This window comes from Dromiciops gliroides, chromosome 2, assembly GCF_019393635.1.
Source record: "Dromiciops gliroides isolate mDroGli1 chromosome 2, mDroGli1.pri, whole genome shotgun sequence".
Taxonomy (NCBI): Eukaryota; Metazoa; Chordata; class Mammalia; order Microbiotheria; family Microbiotheriidae; genus Dromiciops; species Dromiciops gliroides.
In genome coordinates, this window is record NC_057862.1 from 151,987,703 (window position 1) to 152,007,704 (window position 20,002).

Consider the following 20,002-nt stretch of genomic DNA (forward strand, 5'->3'; position numbering starts at 1 on the left):
ACATTGAACTTGATGATTTTCTGGTCTTAGCCAGTTGTTATATCTTATATTAGTGGGCAAAATGAAATGAAGAGTTTGAAGTACACTTGTTTTTTTCATGGCTCTGCTTCTGCCTTTAAGAATGGCATTTGTACCTCTCAGTTGACCTTAACTGTGAAAAAGGAGTGCCATGTATCACAGAGGTATGTGGCGAAGAGTAACAAATAGTCCTTTTCCCCCAAAAAATCAACTATAGGACTTTGGTGACTCTCTAGAATGATGAATGAAATTCATTTACCCAAGTCAAATGATTTGTTAGACCCATGTCTTCAGGAGCAGTTAGAGGAGAACCCTAGAAAACGGTTATATTTTTCCTTTACACTAAATATACTAACAAATGTTATATAGTAACTTCTTTAACATGTTCACTAGCTTAATAAAAGCTAACCCTGGTTAGTGCTCTCCTTTCCGAAGTAAACTTCATAATTTCAGTCAGTAACCTGATATCTGAAGGAACAGTAACTTTCTGTAGTTTTGGGTGCCTGGATTAAAAAACAAATCAATGATGAAATGCCTATTTTTCATTGGTGTCAAAAAAGAGACTGGCAATGTAAAGCCAAATTAAATTTTTGGGAAAAAAGAAGAGTTCCTTTGAATTTTAATTTTGCTGCCATAAAATTTAGAAATTTTTTACCAAAGAAAACATACTGAAAGTAATACTAATCACCAGTGCACTGCAGGGTAATTACTTGACAGTGACTATAATTCATGAAACCTATTAGTAACTACCATTTTTGTTATAGGTAGTCTTGAAAATTGCAAGTAAATAGAGCAAGAAAAACATATAAAATACTGTTATCCAACTTGCAAACTAAACCTTTTTACACCATTAAAGTATTCTATAAAAATCTTTCAGCTAGGTAATGCTTGGAAGATTTAATGGATTCTCCAGTATTGCTGTTTTTTTTCTAATTGGGAAAAATCCATCTACAAGAAAAAAAATCATAGCATAGTATGTAGCATGCACTGATTATCATTCTTCGACTGCTTTGGGTTTCTGCTGCTCTTAAACTAGCATTTAAATGGACCATTTGATTAATCATTTGTATACTGACTGTAATCCTCCCAAATTTCCTTTCTGAGTTGTACATACTGTAAAAGACAATTATGTCGCCATAGATTAAATAAGTGAATTAAAATAGAATAGCGGCTTAATTTGACCTGTGATTTTGCTCTCCTTCCCTTCAGTGGAACGTGTGCCACTCTAGCAAATAAATGAAGTCATCCATGACAGCTTGTGATGAATTGCCGTATTTATACTGTATATTTTAATAGCCTCACACTAATTTAAATTGAGCACAGAGTAAATTATAATTCAGTCAGTTGACTGCTCGTATTTAACTTGACAACTCATCCTTATTTGTCCTGGAGGTGTAGTGGAGAGCAGAGGAAATATACTCAGGTATTTCAGGCTTAGATTTAACCCTTTCTCCATGAAATCCTTAATATTCAAATCTTCTTCTATTTGGATTGTTTAGCCCTAGATGGAGAGTGGGAGAGGAGGGCAAGGGGTAAAAACTGCCTCAACCTAGTCTCAAGCTGTCCATAGTTGTGGTTTTTTAAAATTAAGTAGAAACCTATTATTTTGCTGATTTTATTCATGGTCTATATCTAATAAGAAATTGACTTTGCTTCTTAGCATTTTAATGATCACTCACAAGAATACATAGTAAAGTAAAAATTAACTTCATCTATAGTAATAAATCTCCCAGAAGCACTATGATTTAAGGATCAACTTTATTGTCCTGTTCAAAATTCTCCAGATGACATTATCTGCTTCCTTACACATAGAGCCAAGGATTCTCAATTCTGGAATACTGCTGATAAAAAATAAAATAAACATTTGATTTTAGGTGGCTGGTACCATAATGTAAAACCAGCATGTCAAAGTTAAATACTTTAAATGTATGGGATCTAAATGAGCAAATGGATTTGATAGATTTAGAATTAAAGTTTGATCTTATTTACTTCTTAGTATTTGTGGCAGTTGAAATATTGGTGAAATAGTAAAGTACATCTTTTCCCCATCCAAAAAATGTCTAACTATGAAGATTAGAGTTGTAATGTGAATTTTGGTTTAATTCTGAAAAGCTGGGCACACCTACATGATATAAATGGGTTGATAATTTGATAATTCTATAGTTGCTAGTAGTCGTGCTAAGCATTAAACAAATGATTATTTTGAAAACCTTAAGGTTTTTAGCCTACTTTATTAGAAGAAAATACTCTTTGTATTTGAAAGAGTTGTACAATCCTAATATTATAATGGTTTAAGATTGATACAGTGCTAGAAGAATTATTTTGTTGCTAAGTTTTCTACAGTAAGAAAAAATGTAAGTGAATATTGTTGGCAAATGACTATTGATTGGAGAAAGGGTGTTAAATGTTTCTTGGCAGTCCTGTATTACACTTACAATCTAGTTTGGTGAGAGCTTTTATAAATAACCCTAAAGCAAACTCTTGATAGAAACTAGTTATGCTTTTTGCTTTTTTCTTCCCTTAGATGGATGTCAATACTCTAAGATGTGTATTTGGAAATTGCCCTTTTTTTCCTCACTTGATTCTATCAGCAGGATGAAGTCCATAATTTATGTTCCGTTAATCCTCCAAGATGATTACATTTACTCTCTTTTTCTAACATAAAGTGAAGTTTAACTGTTGTGTGGTGTCTACCACAATGGCAGGACACTAAGTGTATTTAGTGTTATTTGGAAATTCCCAAGCTTGAAGTTCTTTCCCCAGAATGCCTGGAGTCAGAAGCCTTGGCCATGTTTCTTTAAAAAAAAAAAAAGCCTTTCTACAATTGTTGTTTTTTTTCATCAGCTAAATCTCTTTTTATATAAAAGAGTAACCATTGCCCTTATATTAGTCTTACTTGAAGAGCCAAGTAAAATTGAAATAACTGCTCACCTTTCTACATATAATAAATGCTTGAGAAGATACTATGTTTTCATCAATGTGTACTCTCTCCCTTATACATTTAACAACATTTTAAAAATTAAACGCAGGTGTTTCTATGATAAAGTGACTTATATTTATTTGTTTACTTGCCTTGCTGACTTGGAAATACTTTTTAAATGTTTGGAAGCTCCAGGGTATAATGGAAAAAGCCCTGGAATGGAAGTCTTGGAGGGCTTGGAGACTGACCTCTATTCCACCACTTAGGAGCTATGCAAACTGAGCGTTATCTCTTCACCTTTCTGGACCTCATTTTCTTTATCTATAAACTGAGTTGAGCTAAATCAAGGGTTCTTCATCTGAGGTCTATGAACTTGGAGATTTTTGTTTTTGGGGGGGGGCACTGAGGGTTAAGTGACTTGCCCAGGGTCACACAGCTAGTAAGTCTCAAGTGACTGAGGCTGGATTTGAACTCAGGTCCTCCTGAATCCAGGGTGAGTGCTTTATCTACTGAGCCACCTAGCTGCCCCTATGAACTTGGTTTTTGTTTTGTTTTGTTTTTTGGTGAGGTGATTGGGGTTAAATGACTTGCCCAGGGTCACACAGCTAGTAAGTTTCAAGTGTCTGAGGCTGGATTTGAACTCAGGTCCTCCTGGCTCCAAGGCTGGTATCTATCCACTGTGCCACCTAGCTGCCCCTATGAACTTGTTTTTAATGATATTTCAATACTGTTTCCTTTGTAATCTTGTGTATTTTATGTTCCACATTTAAAAACATTTTTCTGAGAAGGGATCCACAGACTCCACCAGACTACCAGAGGGGTTCATGATACAAAAAAGGGGAAGAAGCTCTGGTCTGGATGGTCTTTAAGTCTCTTCCAGTTCTAAAACTTCTTTGGCATTCTTCTGTATTATAATGTAAAGCTTTTTCATCAATATAACTATTTCAAAGCTTTATATTTTCCTCTTAACTATGCAAAAATAATAAACTTGAATGACTTATTTGTTCTTACAAGCAAAAGACCAACTTTAAATGACATTTATATCTGTCATCCTGTGTGCTTATCTTCCAGGGTGTGAATCACAAGACATTCTCTTTTAATGGTTTGAGGGTTAATAGGTACAAGTCTCTCCTATTCTCCTCCTCTGAAAATAACCAATGTGGCCAAAATAGGGTGTATAAATTAAGGGTGTTATAACTTAACTGACTTTTAAAGCCATTAATGCTGACCTTGGAGACCTGGCTTTTCCCCCTACCCCATCAATCATTTCTGTACCACCTCCCCCAGTCCAAAGGAATAGATAGATGTGTATATGCAGTTTGTTATAAAGAAGAAGAGGTAATGGTGGTAGGGAATCCTTTTAAAAATTCTTATATTTCCATAGCCAGTTGTTCATAAGTTTTAATTTGAAAGAGAACAAACAAGCAATAATTGGCTTTTTTTTCCCTGTCAGGTGATATTGTTAGATATTACACTGGAACTTCAAAAACAAATTATGTCTGAATTGGAAATTCTTTATAAGGTAATCATTTCCCCAGTAACCACTTTTTAAACATGTTTTCAGTATTGGCTCTTTTTTTTTTTTTAACAAACCTACTTTTTTGTCTTATTTCTTTTATAGTGTGATTCATCATATATTATAGGATTTTATGGTGCATTTTTTGTAGAAAACAGGATTTCAATATGTACAGAATTCATGGATGGTGAGTTTTACATCTTGCATCATTCCTAAAATAGCTTTATTGACATTGTGATTTAAAATGTTCATTTGCTATAGACGTTGAGTAGAATGTTAAAAATAATTATAACATATTAATAGTTACCTCTTCTTATACCCTAAAATCAACCTACTGATTTTGATTACTAGTGTTAAAATTTTTAGCAGTGCTATATTTTCCAGAATGTAATTTCCTTTACTTTTATTGAAAATTTAAGTAGAACAGATTAAATGCTAGTCTAATCTGTGGTTTGATATTTGATTCTTCTATACAATCTGTCTTTACTGACAAAACAGCTGTTCTGTTCTTTTAATGTTTCAATAGCCAAAACAGATTTTCTTTTAAAGAAATCTATTAACCCAATGTCCTGTGTCTTTCAGTGAGAAATCGGTTCTTAATTGCAAGATAAGAAATTGTTTTTCAACACAGCTGTTTAGCCAAGCTGCATTTAGTTTTCTTTGGACCTTACCCCTATTCCTTTCCATCTGTATTTTTTACTCATAACCACTCTGAAGTGTTTTTTTCATCTTACTATCAAGGCATTATGCAGATTTCTCAGTATCTTCCCAATGAAATAAGGTAATCACTGTTTTCTTCCACCCACTTTAAGTCTGAGCTTGTCTTTTAAGTGACACATTTAGTGTCTGACCCATTAAAACTCACCATTTTTCATACATTCAAGTCTCCATTTTCAGGTTCTCAGTACATTTCTGGAGCAATAATCCATGACTTTCTAGAATTTTCATGACCCTCCATTTGATGCCATACCAAGGTATATATTTTAGTTACCATGTATCTGGTTTTCTAAAATACAATTCAGCCAGGGTAGCTGTCAAAAGTTGGATGTCTTAGAACCATATATGTAATGTGTCTTGTACCAATAAGCTGCATAGGAGCAAGGCCATAAGTCAGAGACATGCTAGGAATCTTGTTTAAATGGGTATTATCTCTTCCCTTGAATTATCCAAATTCTTTAGTTCCACATTTCATTTTTTAATGTTTTCTTCTTTCAGTTAGTATATTTTTCAGTCAACATTTAACATATTCTTTTATGGTCTTCCCATGATTTCCTCCTCACCTGTTTTTACACATCTCTCCCACTTCATAAGGTAGCATGGTACAGTTGGTAGAGAGCTGGCCTCAAAAGTCAGGAAAACCTAAGTATAAGTCCTGCTTCTGGCAGATCCTGGTTGTGTGAACCTGGCTGAGTAAGATAGGTAAACTCGTAGTGACTCAGACAGCACTCAAAGGTTCTTAGTTGCAAAATAGGTGTTGAACTGTATTAGTAAAAATAATTTCCTCACCAGAAGTTCCCTATGCCAGTAAAATTACAGATTTGGACCAAGAAGAAAAAAAAAATCTCTTCTCACTTCATATATATTCATATATACACATACATATATATATACACATATATATCCTATACTCGAGGCAGTCAATATAATTTGCCATTCACTAAGAATATTCTGTTCTTTCAAATTTTTGCTTATATTATTTTCTCTGCCTCAAACACCCTTCTTCTCCGACCTCATTATCTGTTTGTTACCATATTTAATATTAAGGGCCTCACCTATATGCCATTTTGTCTATGAAGCCTTCCCTGACATCCTCGTCAAAATTAATTTCTTCCTTTTCTGAATTTCCATGACATTTGTTTGTAATTCTCAAGTATCATACTCAATTTTGTATTGTATTTATTTTTCTATATCTCTTATCTCCCCTACTAGATTGAAATCTTTTTAAGGGCAAAAACCCTGTCTAATCTCTCTTTTTATCTCTATAGCCCATAGCATTGTCATTTACATATAGCAGAAATTTAGATACACATGCACATATTTAAATGATAACCATGGGCATAAAGTAAACCCAGCTGTAACATGATTAAGGAACAGATAGACTTTAACAATTTTCTATAGCTGACCAGATTTATAGATACATAATTTCTTTGGAGACCATAAAATCTACTCTATTATGTATTGTTATTTCAAAAGTGCTTAATTCAGTAGAATAAAGTACAGCCTTGGAGGACCTCCTCAAACAAAATATCTCTTATGTATGTGTTAAAATTATACATTACTCTGATAGTCACACTTGTTAAGAAAATGTTCAACCACTTGCTGAATTTCGACATTAAGTAAAGTTTAAAAGAAGACATTTGCCAGTGTCTTGGTAAGTGTCATGTACATTCAAAACAAAAGGATCCCTATTGGTGGTAAGGTTCTCCAAAATGCTTCTCTTCACAATTGATAATCTAATTGCATTAAGTTCTTGAACACTTCTAAAGTCTTTTCAGTGAATTCCACAGCAATGCAAAGGAAATTAGTATAGCCATCCACACTTGAAAAACGTAATGAATGAAAAATGATATTAACCAGATTGTGATTTGTAACCTATTAAATTTAGTAGATACTTGGAGAAGCTCTGCATTGAAAATAAGATGGGTACAGTTCATGGGAGGAGGAGATTAGACTGGATCACATTTGGGAAATTGTCTGGTGCTTTCAGTGATAACTAATGCTTGCTGTTGAAGAAGCCCATCTTTTTAATACTAATATGGTCCTATTATTTGATTATAAATCATGGAACACCATGATCTCAAAAGAATCAGAATTATAAGTAACTCAAAAGGACAACCAAAAGAGACATGCTGAGTGAAAGGAGGTTGAAATATGTTATCAGTGATGACATGCCAAAGTGACTTTTGAGATCTTATTGTAGAAGTGTTTAACTGCAAAAGGAAGGCTAATAATCAAGTAGAAAGAAGGAAAAGCAGCAGAGTGAAAAGCAACCCAAATACTGGTACCTTTGAGGTATTAAAATAGTGAAAGCATAGATGGAAAAACCAATTTGAAGAGATGTAAAGCAAAGTTAGCAGAACCAGAACTGTCTACACAGTGAATACAGTTTTATTTTCTAAAAAGAAAAGGCAGGTAAGGAGGGAAATAAAACAGGGCCAGAGGTGGTAGGACTTTGGTCAGGCCTGGAAGGGACAAGGGACAAAAGCACTTTGTATTCTTTTTTGTCATTGTTTGGTTCTTCCTTGTTAAGCATTATTGATTAAGATTTTACCCTTTGTTTTGTATATTTATCATTTTTAATATTATACAACAACAGAGAAAGACCTCTGGCACAGGCTGGATCTGCTGTAGTGAATTTATGAAAAGAGTAGGGAAAGAATTTTGTAAAATGTGAAAAATCTTGGAGAAGATGCCACTTGTTGAACTGAAGAGAGCCCCTGCACCAAAAACATCACAGATCTAGTGTATAATGGAAACCTTCTCAAAAAATTTTACTTAGAAGCACAAGATTGAAATTTGCAGTAAGATTACAGTTGTAACTAATTGCTTTCATTTAAAATTAAATTATTTGTTTCACAAAACGACAATAACAATAAAAGCAAGTTAAGTGGTGTAGTAGGTAGAGGGCTGGGCCCAGGAAGACCTGAGTTTCAAATGTGGTTTCAGACACTTACTGGCTATGTGACCTTGGGCAAGTCATTTAACCTTTCTCTGCTTCAGTTTCATCATCTGTAAAATGGGATTATAGTAGCACCTATCTCCCAGGATTGTTGTGAGGATAAAATGAGAAGATATTTATAAAGTGCTTTACAAATTTTAAAGCACTGTATGAATGGTTGGTATTAATAATGGAGTTCTTTTTATTAATTCCAGAATATGTTTATTTAGTGCTTATCATGTGTAATTCAATTAAATTCATAATATTTATTAAGCATCTGTTGTATATAAAGTACTATGATAGGGCACTGGGGATACAAAGACTTAAAAATAGGTTTCATTTTACCAGAGACATCACACTCACACACACGCACACACACACACACACACACACACACACACAAGTACAAGACAGTTCGAGTAGGGGAGAGGGCATTCTAAGAATTAGAGGTATAAAAGAAGGCCTATTAGAGGTGGTAGCATTGTCAGATGACATCCTCATTATAGGAAGATGATATACTACTTTAGCCAATTTTCCAGTTGTGATTATTGACATTTCAGATCTGTCCACCTACTCTACTGAGTGCTTCTTGTCAGCACTAGCATGTGTCTCTAAGTTGACTGTGGGGATGAGCCATGAACATGGAACAGGCTGAAACTTGTTAGCCCTTGGGAATCAAACCAGCACCTTTGGTCCTGTCAGCCTTGTGATCAAACCAGATGAACTTATCCTGCATTGGGTTTATAAATGTATTGAATTCTCAGATTAAAAATTAACATTCCAAAAAAACCCCCTTATTATATATATATATGTGTGTGTGTGTGTGTGTATGTGTGTATATATATATAAATATATATATATATGTATATATATATATATATAAGCAATGCTGCATAGCAGTGGAATTTGTTTAAAAAAAAACTACAAAAGAATATGTATTCATAGGGAAATGTGATGTTGTTAATAGAGTATTAAGCTGAAATTAGAAAAGTCCCCCGTTCACATTCTGATACTGACTCATTGTACCTTATACAAGTCATTTCATTTCCTTGGGCCTCAGTTTCTCCAACTGAAATGAGAATTGACCTCTAAGGTTTGTTCCAGCTCTATGTTGGAATTGCTCCAGTATATCTTGTGATTCTAAGAATTCTACCCTGGAATAGACTATTCAGCTCTGAAAGGGAGGAGGGAGAAGAGAGAGCATGACTAGAGTGAATTGAAATCAGAAACCCTTAAATAGCCCCAATGTAAACCAACACTTTTAGTTCAAACTAGCATTCAGTGCAATTTTCATTTCATGTTGTTTGAAATCTGTAGGACCTTTGTGATTTGTGTTCCATTGTTCTTTTCCTACAGGGTAGTCTTAACATATTCAGTTGAAGCTGTTGGTTCTTATTTCATCCCATATCCTTGAATAAATATGCCATATCAATTTAAATCATTATCACCTCTGACCTCCTCTAAAGTCCTTTTCCATTGTCGCATGAGGAAGACTGACTTCTTTAGGACTGACATTGGAGTATAAGCTTTGCCAGGGCCTACCAAGCCATAAAGCCTTCAAGAATGGGCCTGGTCATGGCTTATGTTTCTGTTGCCCGAAAACCACCCTAAGTTTGGACAGACTAATTATACCTTAGGTAGTTAATATTTTTTGGACATACCTACTCATGGATTTGATATGCTAAGGTGTTCAAGTTATCACAGAGTTGCCTTTTTCCTCTTACTATCTTCCTTTTAGCATTTATAGCCCAGTGTATATTTTTAGCCACAGTATGATTTTCTAGCTCTTTGTCAAAATTTACAGCAAACAAAAGTTACCAAAAATATTGACATTGATATATTTCCACCATCTGCTTTATACAGGAAAAATGTCTACCCAGGATTTTGATGTTTAAATATCAATTTGGAGGAAGAGAGGCTAGAAAACTGTTTTCACTTTTACCCCTGATTTTGAATAATTGAAATGATTTCTAATGGATAAACCAACTAAATATGTGCCTGGCTTTGAGAAAACTCAGTATATGAAAATTCATGCTTAAAAAGTAGCCACGGGAGTGGATAGAGCACTGGCCTTGGAGTCAGGAAGACCTGAGTTCAAATCCAGTCTTGGACACTTGACGCTTACTAGCTGTGTGACCCTGGGCAAGTCACTTAACTGCCATTGCCCTGGAAAAAAAAAAAGTAACTACTTTTGCGTTTAAGAAGTAATCTTGGGGCAGCTAGGTGGTGCAGTGGATAGAGTACCGGCCCTGGAGTCAGGAGTACCTGAGTTCAAATCCAGCCTCAGACACTTAACACTTACTAGCTGTGTGACCCTGGGCAAGTCACTTAACCCCAATTGCCTCACTAAAAAAAAAAAAAAAAAAAAAGTAATCTTAGTTGTACAAAAAAGAAGTTCAACTTGGGTTTCCTTTAGTTTCCAAATGGCAAGTCCATGAAGGTTCTTGAATAAAGGAGTTATATGACCATAATAGCCATGTGTTACGAAAATTACCCAGACAGGAGTGTGAGGAATAAATTGTTCTCATCCTCAAAAAACCCTCAAAACCCCCGACTTAGTCCATCCAGCCACACTAGCTACATTGTATATCTCTCCTCCCTTTTGTGACTAAACTCCTGAAGAAGGTCCCTGAAGTCCTTCTCTCTACTTTCTCTCCTCTAAACTCTTGGTCATTTGGCTTCCAACCTTATCACTCAACTGAAACTTATCTCTCCAAAGTTACCAATGATCTTTTAGTTGTCAAATCCAATGACCTTTTCTTGGAGCTCGTCCTTATTGATATCTCTTTAGCCTTTGACACTGTCAACCAACCTCTTCTCTTGGATACTCTTATGTCTATATGTTTTTGTGATTTCAGTCTGTCTTGGCTCTCCTCCCACCTATTAGACTGCTCCTTCTCAGTCTTCTTTGTTGGATCTGCATCCAGCTGGCCCCCAAATGTCTGTTCTGGATCCTGTACTCGTCTTCCTGTAGTTTACTTGTTGATCTCATTCACTCCCATGGATTCAGTTATAATTTCTTATGCAAATGATCCTCAGATCAATTTATTCAGCCCTGACCTCTCCTGGCTTCCAGACTCACATCACTGACTGCCTGTTGGACATCATGAACTGTATGTCCCACAGACAACTTAAACTCAACCTGTCCAAAACTCAACTCATTATTCTCTCCCTGACCCCTAACCCAACCCTCACTATTCTAACTCTCTTATTTTTGTTGTGGGCACAATTCCTCAATTACTTGTCATGTATATCCAATTTTTGTACCAAGTCTTGCTTCTCCCTTTATAGTATCTCTTGCATATGCCCCCTTCTTTCCTAAGACAATGTCACAGATCTGGTGTAGGCTCTTCTCACTTCACATCTGGACTGTTATAATAGCCTTCTACTTGAATTACCTTCCTCTTCTCTCCTCACCCCAGTCCATCTTCCACTCGGCTATCAAATTGATTTTCCTGAGGCATAAGTTTGGCCATGTTGCTCCCCTATTAAGTAAACTCTAATGACTCTCTGTTACCTCCAGAATCAAATTTAAGCTCCTCTGCTTGGCCCTTCATAACTGGGCCCCCTCCTTCCTTTACAGTCTATTGATGCCTTAGTTGCCTCCACGTACTCTGTGATCCATTATCATTGACTTCCTCACTCTTCCTCACATAAAATACTCCATCTCCGGATTCATACATTTACTCCGGCTGTCCGTCCTCATATCTGCCTCCTGGCTTCCCTGGCTTTCTTCAGGTCCCAGCTAAAATCCCACCTTCCACAAGAAGCCTTTCTGGTCCCCCAGCACATCCAGTATGTGTCTTGTTTTTACACACATCTTTACATGTTGTCTCTCTCATCAGATTGTGAGTTCCTTGAGGGCAGGGGTTCTTTTTGTCTTGATTTCTCCAGCACTTTGCACAATGCCCCCCAAACATTAAACACTTATTAATTGCTTGTTGACTTGACGAAAGAGTATATATTGGGAAGATTGTTTTCCTGGCCAGAATTAAGTGTTTGTGAATATGATGTGTTCTGAATTGAGAAGTATCTTGTGAGATCTAGGGCACCCAGCCACTTAATAATTGTTAAGCTCTTTTTTGTACTATGTTCTTCAGTTATAATAGATTACAATGGCTTGGATTTCTTTTCTTTTAGGAAGGATTTTGATATGAATAGGCATATCCTTTGTTGAAGGGTCTTGAAATCCTGTTATATGAGTGTTGAAGGCACTGGGGGTCTTTAGCCTGGAAAGGAGAAGCCCAGAGAACCTAGGGGATGTGGGGGAGGGAGGCACATGGAGTAGAACATGAGAGCTGTCTTCATTTATTTGAAGGGCTTTCATGTAGAAGACGAATCAGACTTGTTTTGCTCTGCACTAGGAGGTAGAATTAATTGCTTCAAGTAGAAGTTGTAAAGAGGGGACTGTAAGGAAAGATTTACCAACAGTTAGAGACTAGCTGGTAAGTAAAGTGGGCAACGCTAGATCAGGTAATGGGCCTTCAAAAACAGGCTGGGAGTGGTACCCTTGTCTGGTATATCTCGTTCAGGTATGGGTTGGACTAGATGACCTCTGGTATTGCATCCAAATTGAAGATTTTGTGATTCTTTAAGGCAGTAATACCAATTAGGTTACTGCCGGCCTCTAGGAGAAAGATGAGAGTAGGAGCTATGGTGGTTGCAATGGGATTAGGAAAGAAGAGCCAGATGTGAAGGAGATTTTAGAGGTAGAAATAACAGGATTTGCCAACTTCCCTTTCTCTCATATCACACATCCAAAGATGGTTCTAAGGTTAAGAGCTAAGTGACTGAGAGAATGGTTGCATGATTGATAGAAATAGAGAATTTAGGAGGAGAGGACATGTTTAGGGAGAAAAATGAATTCAGATTTTAAACATATTTAGTTTGCAGTTTCCAGGTGTAGAGAGAGCCAGGAAGAATCGGAAATAATCTGTTTCTTAAATATTCAAGGAACCAACTCCTTTATAGGGCCATATTTGACAAATATACCAGAATGTGTATCTCCAAATGAGTATTGTCTTTTTCAAAGTAATCACCCAAAAAGACTTTACATATCTTCCAGTGATGTTACCATTATCCCAAACATTTTTAAGCTCTAACTTTGAAATTGTCTTCAGATATTGTCACATGTCCTTTTTCTAAAAGTTGTATTGACACATTTTGTTTTTATGCCACAATCACTTTGTGATATATCACCATATTCAATGACCCTTTTTACTAAAATAAAAACAAAAAATAGGTGAATAAAATCAATCAGCAGTGTCACCTCACAGTGTATGCAGCATTCCTCACCTAAAGTACCTCCCTTTCTACAAAGTGTCACAGATTCTTTTGAATATCATCAGTAGTATCAATTTTTTGTCCTTTGAAGAGTAGATGTAATCAAAATTCCACTATCAGTTGAATAAAGTAGACAATCAAATGGAAGAGCATCATTTTGGGTCAATTAAATGGAATCTGTATACCAAAATACTATAGAACTATTTGTTTGGCATGGAAATTGGTTCTCAATGTAGTCCAAAGAATATTTGAAAACAAATTTTGAACAGTGGCACCATCTTTGAAATTAGTGTATTGATTTCCTAATATAATAAAATATTTAGGTTTTTGGTTGGGTCATTTGTGGCTTTGAATAAATCTCATTGCTTTATTGTCAAAAATTGTGATTCTTGTTCTTAGAAGTGTTCATTTTATATTCATGATACTCCCAGTAAACTTTTTTGTCATTATGGCAGATAGAGCACTTGTTCTGGAGTCGTAGTATCTAGGTTCAAATCTTGCCTTTTGCACTACCTATGTAACCTTGGGCAAGTAACTTAATTTCCCCAGGCCTCAGTTTCCTTGTCTGTAAAATAAGAGAATTGACTTTTGAGGGCTCTTTCAGTTTTAGATTTGTGATCCTTTAGGAATAAAACCTCTTACTATAGTTTTACATTTGAGGAAACTGATATACAGTACTGTAGGTAGCTCATGTTCTGTTATTTTTTAAATTTCCACAATGGCCATGTCAAGGCTCAGCCTTGACTAGGCTTCTTTTTTTTTTTCTTTTTTTTTTTTCTGACACAGTTTTAACACACATATCACACTCTTGGGAGTAAGGTGAAAGTGACTAATTGTGCTCTCAGATGGCTAAGTGCAAATATGGGTTACTTAATTGCAGATGTAAAATTTATACCCATCACAAAGAAAATTGGGCTAAAAACCAATTTGACCCTGGATATTTAGTGTGTGACATGGGGGCAGGGGAAAGTATTTCCACAATGATGAGTACAAAAAAGAACTGTTCCAGTACAATCTTTGCCATGCTGTTTGTATGAAATAACCACATTTGTTTATCTCTACAGGGGGATCTTTGGATGTGTATAGGAAAATTCCAGAGCACGTCCTGGGAAGAATTGCAGTAGCAGTGAGTATTTAGCTTTCACCTTGTGAAATCTGGGTGGCAAACTCTTTATCGTCAGCCTCTTGCCTTCTCTGTGCTCCAGTCCTTAGTTTCTTTCTCTATAGCCCTCAGTAAGAGAGGAGGCCCATGTGATGTTTGGGATTTTCTTTATCCCCCCTCTGCTCTTGTCCTTCCTCCCTTCTACAGCCAGTCCATTACTTACAAATGTCAGAGTCACATGATGTGTTTCCAGCCCCTAAGTAGCCCTGAGGAACTTCAACTGATGTATATGCCAGGGCCTTACTATACCTAGCAAGATCTCTTTTTCCTATGTACTAAAATTCATTGGATTTTCCATATTGTTTAGAAAGGAAAATGTTTCCTGGGTTGTTGTTTTTTATATTTTGGAAATGGAAAATACCTTTACAATTAGAAAATTTGTAGGTACCCATCACAAAATGAGCCAGTTTGTGCAGAAGTAACTACTTCATTCTGAAGCAATGAGGAATCCCTCATTCTAAAAGAAATAAACCTAGGTTCAAATTTCCATTTTAGTGATATTGATATGATAACAGGCAAATCCCTAAACCTCTTTGAGCTTCGGGAAATCTGTGAGATTATAAGTTAAAGATGGGTTTCTGTTTCCATTGATAGCAAGGGAATTCCTGCACTGATGAAATCACATGCTTTTGATATATTGGTATATAGAGGTATTTTTATTATCATTATTATCTATCTACCCTCTCTGAGCCTCATTTTCCTCAGCAGAGACTTGAGGGTTTGTTGGCTTTCCTTAACATGGTGTCTACTAGCACATAATAAGCACTTAATAAATGCTTGATTAAATGACCTCTAAAGTTCCTTTTATCTCTAAATCTGTGGTCCTGTGGTGTGTGTGTGTGTGTGTGTGTGTGTGTGTGTGTGTGTACACACGAGCTTTAATTTGGAGTAATTCTTCAAACCACATCTAGGAATTTGGTCTTTGTGATCATACACAATTTTCCTCTTCTGTTTTCATAAAGCTGTTTAATTCCTAACTATTCACCAATGGAATGTAAGTGGATAAGCAAGCATTGTATGAATTCTAGATTTCAGATTTGGAATAAATTTAGATAAGAGTGCCTCACATGGGGTGGGGTAATGTTAAACAATTGCTAGATAGAAGGTGCTCTGATAACTTAAGCAGTTTAAAGCATAACCAAGTGATTATACCATGTACCATTTAATTAAATGGCTGATTTTCGCATTCATTATACATCAAACTGACAACTTAAATCCTTTAATCCACCATGGACAGTTATTTCCTCTTAGTTCATTGTAATTCACAGCTTTACTTTTTTCTCTCTAATTATTGGTGTGAACTGCCCAGGGTGAGGGGAACTTTCTTTCCTTAACAGCTAATGCTGTTAAGGAGCTCATAATCACCATATTTTGGTGGAGTGTTTTTGCCATGAATTTGGAATTCTTTAAATCAAGATTTTAGGTGAAAATCAAAATGTTTCATTTTCTCTTCCAAGTCTGAGTGATAGATATGATGTTGCTTTTAGCAGTCTGTGGCTCTAAAATTTAATAGCTCAATTAATAAAAGGCAGAAAAGGGGAAGCAAAAAGCCACATTGGAAAAAAACAAAACAAAGGAAAAGGAGCACATTCTCTTCTTGAACTTCACACCAATAGGAATCTCCCTTTCATGATTCTCTTCTGACTCCATAAGTCTCATTTTGTGCAGTGGGCCCACACAAGTCCCCTGGCACGTCTGCTCTGCTGGGCTCTGCCATTCAGAAGAGGGATGCAGGTAGCAGAAGAAATGGGCACACCCTGCAGCATACATTGACTAATTAAAAACTTAGCAATTTTTTAAAAATCACACCACTCTTCACTTTTGCCCTGATCTTTTTATAGCTATACCTTCTTTAAAAAGTGTGCTTTTCCCTCGCCTTTGTGCTACACAGTTATAGAGAATAATTAATATAGCTCCACTTTATATAGAGCCCTTTCAGGTATTGCAAATTATCTCATTTGATCCTCACACCAGCACTGTGAGGGAAGTTCTGTTATTTTCTCCATTTTGTGGATAAGGAAACGTGAGGAATAGAGAGGGTTATGTGACTTGCTTTAGGGTCCCAGAGGTGGTGAATGTCCAAAGTGGAATTTGAGCCGAAATCTTCCTGACTTTAAATCCAGCACTCTGAATTTAGAATCAGAAGACGTGAGTTCAATTCCCAGCCCTGACACTTATTTTTATGTGACTTTTAGCAAGTCTTAATCTGGTGGAGGAAGGTGAGAGTCTCAGTTTCCTCGCCTGTAAAATGAGAGTATTATAGTTTAATATTCCCATGTCCCTTCTAGCTCCATAATCATGTTGTGATTCTTAATTTACCACTTTTTCTAATGTCTTCTAGATCCTAATCTTATAAAATGATTCTTCCCTGTCCACTAATCCCCACCTCAAAGAGCTTTCTTTTTAGGAAACATAAGTGGGTTAGCAAAGCCTTGGCTGTCTCCCCAAGTCACAACTGATGAATATCAATCTGACAAAAAGCTGTGGTCAGCAAAAGGGGAGACGAAAGAGGAAAAGCCATGTAAAACACAGAAGACAGGGAGGTGATAGCATTCAAAATGAAAACAGCAAAAGATAATTCCACATTTGTTAAGTACCTGATTTTTTTAAGCAAATAGCCAGACTCTGGAGATAACAAAAACAAAAGTGAAAATCCCCTCCCTCAAGAATTCTACTCCTTACTTATCACTTTCTGTCTAATTATAAGTTGTAGCCAATAGTTGAATAGTGTCTCATTACTTCCAAAAAACCACTGATGATGTTGGTCTGGGTACCTCCCCCCACCCCTTCCACCAATGCAAATCACAGCTCCTCCAGAGATGAGCTTAAGGAATTACTGTGACTGGGTGGGTAGATTAGAGAGAGAGAGAGAAAGAGAGAGAGAGAGAGAGAGAGAGAGAGAGAGAGAGAGAGAGAGAGAGAGAGAGAGAGAGAGAGTTTGGGTTGACTTTAGGGTAACGAACATAGAAAGATTAGTTTACAGGACCATCCAGAACTTCCATTCCACTAACATAGCCTTCAAGAACCAGAGGTCACCTCCAGGCCATAATGAGGCATTGAATAGGACTTTATTGGAAGTAGTTTGATGAAGAGGCAATTCAATAAATGTTCTCCCAGCCTGATACCAGTTTTTACTATCCATGATTACCCCCTTAGAGAGGCAGTTGTCTAGGACAGCATGGGCATTGTCCTAGAAGAGGGGTCAGCAGCTGTCCTGACCTTGAGGCCAAGCAGTACCCAGGGTGCCATTGCTAGGGAAGAGGGCAAGGAGAAGCAGCCTCAGGAGAGGAGGAAGGAAGAGAAAAAGGAACGAGGAAGTTTAAAAGAAGGAGGGAAAGTGAAGAGAAGAAGATCGACAGTAATAAATGAAGACAAATTATTCCCTCCAATATCTGCTTCTTTTTACACGTAGAACCCTGTAGCCAAAGGATTATTCTTGGTTCCAGGCACTGAAATAAAAGGCAGGGATCCAAAGAGAAGGAGGCGATAGTGATTCTCTTGGTTGTTTCAGCAATATTTTACTCAGATCTTTGAGACATGGGATGAATGATGGGAGAGTCTGTAATTGAAAAAAGGAATCCTTAAGTTAATACATGAGCTGGTTAGCTTCAGCCCTCCCTCCCACACAGTGTTTGCTTTCCTTGCTCCCAGCTGGAGCCTCTAAGAAATGATGCCAATCCTGCTTTGGCTGAACACTGTATTTCCACTTCTGTTTCTGAAGTGGTGACATTGTGCACTGCATTTTGAGTGCTAATGTTGATTGAAGTTGTCCCTGAAAGGATGTGTACTTGAACTGTCAGAGAGTGAGTGATTGACAATCGGCATAAGTACTTTGAGTGTCAAGGCTTTGTCAAGGCATTGTTGTAAAACTAAGTCTACTGAATACCAATAATGCCCCCTAGGTTTTCTATAAACAGATTTCTGGTTTCTTTGTAGGATGGTACTTCTCCTGTGCTCTTAGGAGGAAATATTAGTATATTTTAACAATACTTAAAAATAACATGGTCATAGTTTAAAATTTTAAGAAATACTTGCTAAAACTTTTCCTTTGTTTTTTTCTCTTCTCACAATTTATGATAAATTGTATTTCGTGCAAGGAGTTTTCTGCCTATTCATTGGCTGTCAAAAGATTTTCACCAGTGTATTGCCTTTAATGGTCAAATTTTGTATCATTATATAAATTTTCAATTAGAAATTAATATCATTACCAGTGCCCACCAGACACTGACTTCTTATTCCAAAAAGATGGCCCTTTCTATGACCTGGAGAGAAAATCATTACTAATTAGCTAGTATTATCCTTATGAATATAAAAAAAAAATTAAGTTGTCTCTGACCTTCTGAACATTTAGGTAGTATGGTAGATAGAGTACTGGCCTAGAAATCAGAAGCACGGAGTTCAAATTTGGCCTCAGATTACCGACTAGCTGGGTGACCATGACATGTTATGTTGCCTCTCTTTGCCTGTTACCTCAACTGTAAAGATGGGATAATAAAAATACCTACCTCCTCCGGATTGTTGTGAGGATCAAATGAGGTAATATTTATAAAATGCTTAGCACAGCCACTGCCGTGGGCATATAGTAGGAGCTTAATAAATGCTTGTTCTACTCTCTGTGACTAATAAATGCATTCTTCTTTCTACAATATGGTTTCTTATTTCACCTTCTGGGAAGTAGGTTTAACACTACACAAAAATTTCCTCTACTAAAGCAGGAATTCATTTTATGTGAAAATTTCACTGGTAGATTATCTTTAGAAGCAATTATCTTTTTTTAGACTAGTATACAAACACAGAGGGAAATTGATTATACCATGTTAGCAAACCTTTCAGGAGTGCAGAACTGTATGTGTACAATTAAAATATGTTAACCTCTGTCCAGCATTAATTGATATAGATTTTGTCTTGCCCTAGATCTTTAGTGACATCTTTTGAAATTGTTTTTACTGACTTTACCTTCCATGTTTTCTTTCTCTTCCCTCATTCTTAGGATTTCTGTTTTGGTTGAGATACTTACACAATGAGTCCGCAAATCTAATTTCATTGTTTTCAAAATAAGTCAGTTCCATGATCACCTCTCATTTTGAAGAATTGTTTTTTATATATCCTACTCTATGACTTGAAATTCTCATTTCCATGTGGTGTCTATTTTTTATGTCTTACAAAATTCACATACTATGTTTCAAAAAAATTTTGACAATCCATGTAATTAACTTGTGAATAGAGAACTTTGAAATTTGCAAGTCCTGCTCTTGAGCAGCTCACATGTGGAACTCTTTGAACTGCTGGAGTAATTACCAAAGTATGCTCCTGTGTACACACACTGATGGTTTGTGAAGAAAGCAGTTGTGTGCACTTTAACAACTTATTAATAAAGATCCAAAAGACTGGCTAATACCAACTCTTGGTTGTCTCACTAGAGAGCATTAGGCATTGGCAAAAGAG

General features: G+C 36.3%; 1 protein-coding gene across 4 annotated transcripts in view; it reads left to right on the forward strand.

Annotated features, from left to right (window-relative positions):
• MAP2K5 (mitogen-activated protein kinase kinase 5) overlaps window positions 1-20,002 on the forward strand; it is a 292,452-nt gene that overhangs the window by 117,254 nt on the left and 155,196 nt on the right. For all 4 annotated transcript variants that reach the window (XM_043988207.1, XM_043988206.1, XM_043988208.1 and 1 more), the window contains 3 exons: window positions 4,392-4,460; window positions 4,560-4,641; window positions 14,460-14,521. In XM_043988207.1, coding sequence (XP_043844142.1) covers window positions 4,392-4,460; window positions 4,560-4,641; window positions 14,460-14,521 — 213 coding nt within the window. The remainder of the gene's footprint in view (window positions 1-4,391; window positions 4,461-4,559; window positions 4,642-14,459; window positions 14,522-20,002) is intronic.